This window comes from Anneissia japonica, unplaced genomic scaffold, assembly GCF_011630105.1.
Source record: "Anneissia japonica isolate Jap-2015-1 unplaced genomic scaffold, ASM1163010v1 scaffold288033_len957474_cov176, whole genome shotgun sequence".
NCBI classification, from domain to species: Eukaryota; Metazoa; Echinodermata; class Crinoidea; order Comatulida; family Comatulidae; genus Anneissia; species Anneissia japonica.
This window is the reverse complement of record NW_022715491.1, coordinates 614,431-619,381: the sequence shown is the minus strand read 5'-3', so window position 1 is coordinate 619,381 and position 4,951 is coordinate 614,431. Positions and strand designations below refer to the sequence as shown.

The following is a 4,951-nucleotide window of genomic DNA, read 5'->3' as shown; positions in this document are numbered from 1 at the left end:
CTACCCCTCCCCCCCACCCCCCCCCCCCCCCCACCAAAAAAAATCTACTCAGTGTTCCAATAACTTATTCTTAGTTTAATATCCTTAGGTAAGACTGTTTTAATACCTTTTTTAGAGTACAGTACCCACTGAGTGTAAGTAATGGTAATTTCGAATAAAAAATGAAATTTTATTTTTGGAAGTCAGCCATGAAAAATGGAAATTTCAGAAAAGATAAAAAAGTTATTTATTTTTATCATGCACTATGCTCCCCTGAAATCTCCATTAATAATATATATTTCTTTCTTTAATTATATAAATTTAAAGCATTTATCAATCTCATTAACACTGTATACATTCATCAATAACATTATATTTTTATTTTCTCCTCCACCTAGATGCTTTGGCAAAATCATTTTTTTAAATATGAAAACAGAATTTTATTTTTAACTGATTTTACCACCCTCCTGAAAACTTTTAAAAAATAAGTTTGGTAAACAAGGTATTAAAACAGTCTCACCTTAAAAACAATAGTTATGGAAAACGGACGATTCAAAATAAGAGAAGTTAATGGAAAACGGACGATTCAAAATAAGAGAAGTTAACAGTCCACCAATTATTGCACCTTGTTTTTAAGTTTGCTTTTATTGTCAAATAACTTGGGCTTTCTCCATTACAATAGTTTCTTCTAACTACAGTACTGTACTATTGTCTTCTATACAAACAAATTTAATAGCCTATGCAAAAGGATACAAAAATCTGGTATACCTGTCCATTAACAAATTTTTTTTTTTTTTGCAATTACAATTTTTAAATTTGCAATTTTATAAATTTCTAGGACAATTGAAATATGGAATTAAATTTGTTTAGTTCATTTAATTAAATAGAAAATTAACTACTGTATTAATTACTGAAATTTTCTACTTTCACCAATGTTACATTTTGTTGTGTATTTTTGTATGAATGAACCATTTTACACATTGACCAATAAAATACTGTACCTTGTATATATTAATAATCATAATTTTAGCATTTATAAAATAGTAACTGTATCTTAATCTTAAAATATGTAATTGTCTACTTCAAACAATGCTATATATTGTAACATATAATAAGCCTCAGCGACCTGAATTTCAGCGAACTTTTTTGTACACTGACCAATTTAATTGTTTTTTTTATAAAAATTATAATTTTATTTCAATCTTAAGTTAATCAATTTCTCTACATATTATTACATAAATGAATACAGTACTGCCACTGTTTTTCTTATTCCAATTAAAATAATGAGCGCCTTCATTTCTATACTGTGCTAACATTATAGCATGTGATATTATTCACGCAAATACCTTTACAGTTCAATATCATTTTTATATATGTATACTTTAGCCGCCTACATTTTTGACATAGAAAATGAAACGAAAAACCCCGGTAATAAATGGGTTTAGCTAGGTAATGGAAGATGATCCCGCAAACTTTGTACATGCGTAGTAAAGGGCAAACTGCTAAACAAACGCGTCTATTATTACTGAGGTCGTTGCGTGTCACGTGACTTCTTCGCGACATGCCTACCATATAAAAAAGAAACTTTAAACAGCCTAAAAAGAATGTTTAATTCATATATTGACTCAATTAAGTTCAGTAAAATGGAAGGAAAACACATGCCACTATGTTCCTCCTACCTCATTTACCGTATATCTGATAAAAAAGCTGCATTCTTGGCTTCGCCATTGTAGCTCGTATTTTGCAGTGTTGCAATATTTTCTGTGAATCTTGCAGGAACCGCTTGGAAAATACCATCAATTTCTACACACATTGGGTGAATTTCTTCTCCAATTTTACTCATTTTGGTTACCATCTCAATTTCGTTCGTAATATGTTAGACAGATAGAAAACAATGGCGTTCCAATGGCCGAAATAGTTGGGTGGGGCAAAGCCTATTTCGTCCTAGATCATGACCAAATACAAAATGGCTACAATCTCGAAAGGTCTTTTGGTTTTAGACCTGTGTTGCATTGAATTGCGGGCACACACAGGCGCTGTACGTTTTCGTATTCAATTCAATTTGAAGTCGTATCAGTGGATATTTAGGCAGCAGGCCCTCTAAAGCCGAACTTGTGAACTGTTTTGAAACCGACTTGTTTTGCACTGTAATTTTGGTGGGAGTTGGAAGGGCAAACAATGGAGTGATTACGTGTGGTTTGGGTTACTTTATTGACAATTAGTATCAACAGTGAAAAGTGTCAACATTCCGTCATATACTACGTCGAATATGTATGTTTATATATGTACGAATGTGTTAGGAAGGCAGCGGAGCGGTTAACAGTACATTCGGCGGAGTTTCAATGCACGATTTTAGGCATAAATGCAGTGCGTTCGAGTTGAAGAAGAAGACGTTGTGCTCGTCGATCTGGTTTCTAGAATGATAACGTTGTATGGTGATTTGGCTTAGGAGAGGGGTGCGGGAAATCGGTATGGAATGTCGGGAGAAACCACTATATTATGAATATTATTATTATGTTTAGCAGCATTTTCAATAAACATTATAATCGACATGTTTTATAAATAACCTCGTCTAGGCGTTGTGTGTATCGTGGTAGCGTGTAACAATAAAACCGATCAGCTCAGATAGTAGAATACACTATGGTTACAGAGTGACGGCAGACCGCCTGCGCCGTTGCGTAGCGTAACGCGCGCATAATGTACGCGTGTCCATGGTGCGCAACTACATTGTTGATTTGCGACAAAAGTCGATACATAAATTATACAGGTCTAAGTAATGTAAAGGCCTTTACAGGTGGTCTAACACAAGAAACAAAATAATGACTTCGACGGATAACACTGAAGGAAGTAGCTGTTTTGCATTAAAAACACATAGACATATTGAAGATAAAGGTTCTTTGCAACTTGTATCTAACAGTTGTTTGTTGTAAGTAGTACTCTCTGGTATAAAGACGTTCGTTGAGAATTACGCCTGTGTTTCATTCCAATTTTATACACTCTTCTTGATATAGGCCTACAAAACTCATCAGTCTACAGTTATATTTAAATTTATGATATAATTTGGCCTGGTCTAGAAATCCTCTCCCATCTAGGCCTAATACTTTTATGTTATAAGAACGTTAAAGTTGGTGTAGAAAACGTTGTAGAAAAATAGACCTACGTATTTAGTCCGTGATTTCACAACTAAATAACGCTTAAATGCCAACATTATTGTGTGACAAACCTACCACAACTTCTACAAACGCCATAAGAACGTTTTTGTATGCTGGTGGGTAATATTAAAATTCTAGATCACAGCTGTTTTCTAGTTAAACATTTCCCTAGCAAAAAACAAAAAAAGTACTGCAGTAGTACAGTATCATATCAAAATTGTTTACAAAATCAATAATAATAAAAAAAAAACATAATCAAATGAATTTTGTTAACATGCGATACCGTGTTAACTCAACAAGGCAGGTAAGGGTGTCTACTGGCTTGATATAAAGCCCAAGTTTTAACTTTTAAAAAAGCAGTTTATACCAGCGATAAGAAATTAATGCAACGTACTTTTTATTTTAATTTTAGAGAGAATTTTAGTTTACTATAATTTGCACTATGGTGGCACCAATGAGTGGAGGCAGAGAACTTCGGCCACGACTCGTCGTAAAAGAAAACAATTTAGGCCTTCTTGTTTTTTTTTTTTTTTTTTTTTTTTTCTGATACTACTATGCCTACATCATAACACGACCAACATTAATGGCCTAAAATACAGTACTTTGCAGCCAGATATATTAAGGTGGGGGCGGGGGGGGGGGGGGGGGGGGGCAGAAGGAATCTCCTTGGGGTTATCTTTAAAATAATAATTTTGCCTCTCCACATAACGTTGTTTTGATTGCCAGTCCCTAATATTTTGGTCTAATAGTACAATTTCGAACATACTAAACCTTAAGTTTTATCCCTAGAGCCCAGGGGCGGCTTCAGAGATGTCCTACCTAGGGGATCGAGATAATAATACCTAGGGAGTCCGCGAAATTTTTGTGTTTTAGACGCCTGAAAGTAACCTCTGAGTCGTTTTGGGCGATCATTTTTTTCTTTTTCTTTCTTTCTTTCTTTCTTTTTTTTTTCTCTGTGTTTTACCTTCCAAAAAGTGGGGGAAGGGGGAATGGGAGCCAGGGCCGGCCCGGTCCCCTCCTAAATCCGCCCTGGAAACCTGACCGAGGTTCTAGTCGGCCTTGCCCCCTTTTCGAGCAGTGTCGGATTCTTGTCGGCGAATTTCTGGAACCACACTGCATGCCCCTAAAACGATCATCCCATCTTTCGGACTATAACACACACTCGTCAAGGAAAACTGCCATCAACTCGTTCATGCCCGAGTTTTCGTTTTGTACTGTCAGGTCAATTTGATATATTTAACAAAATATATACCGTACTATACAAAGAGTCCTATTTTGACAAAATAGGACTCAAAAGGTTTCTTTTTTTTTTTGATAAGTTTGATTTGTATATTTTAAAAGCAAATACTCTGAATTTATTTACATAGAATAAAGGTGTTATTGAGGCACATTTTGTGAAGCTGTTTTCAGATTTGAAATGGTAAACCAGCAACTAGGGCGTATCATATTGATTTCTGTTGTTAGCCATGCATCTAGGACTAGTGCTGTCTAATACGCATTAGTGTGTGTGAAGAATTAGATGCTTTAATTGGATTCTGAATTCCCAACAAAGCCTCAATGGCCAAGTTGATTAAGGCGTCTTCATCGATAGCAGAAGGTCCCGAGTTCGGAATCCCGGTTAGGCACCTGTTTTTCACACTTCGCAGATTCCTCTTCTTTAACGTTTAAACAATTATGACTTTATCTCTATCTGTCATTCATATACAAAGAAAGTGATATACATACATACATATATATATATATGTATATATAAGCCTATATATATATATAGGCCTATATATACATATATGCATGTATATAAACACACACACACACACATA

General features: G+C 34.8%; 2 protein-coding genes across 3 annotated transcripts in view; one reads left to right on the top strand and one right to left on the bottom strand.

The window, feature by feature from the left end:
- Positions 1–1,805, bottom strand: part of LOC117109255 (acidic leucine-rich nuclear phosphoprotein 32 family member B-like) — a 12,664-nt gene extending 10,859 nt beyond the window's left edge. The window contains exon 1 of one of the 2 annotated variants that reach the window (XM_033251521.1): positions 1,659–1,805. The gene's annotated coding sequence lies outside the window, so the exon portion shown is untranslated. The remainder of the gene's footprint in view (positions 1–1,658) is intronic. The other variant, XM_033251522.1, reaches the window with a different exon arrangement.
- A 375-nt stretch (positions 1,806–2,180) lies between these two features.
- The window catches only part of LOC117109256 (tctex1 domain-containing protein 3-like), a 6,921-nt gene continuing 4,150 nt past the window's right edge, over positions 2,181–4,951 (top strand). Inside the window, exons 1-2 of the mRNA XM_033251523.1 lie at positions 2,181–2,448; positions 2,774–2,905. Coding sequence (XP_033107414.1) covers positions 2,799–2,905 — 107 coding nt within the window. The 5' untranslated portion in view covers positions 2,181–2,448; positions 2,774–2,798. The remainder of the gene's footprint in view (positions 2,449–2,773; positions 2,906–4,951) is intronic.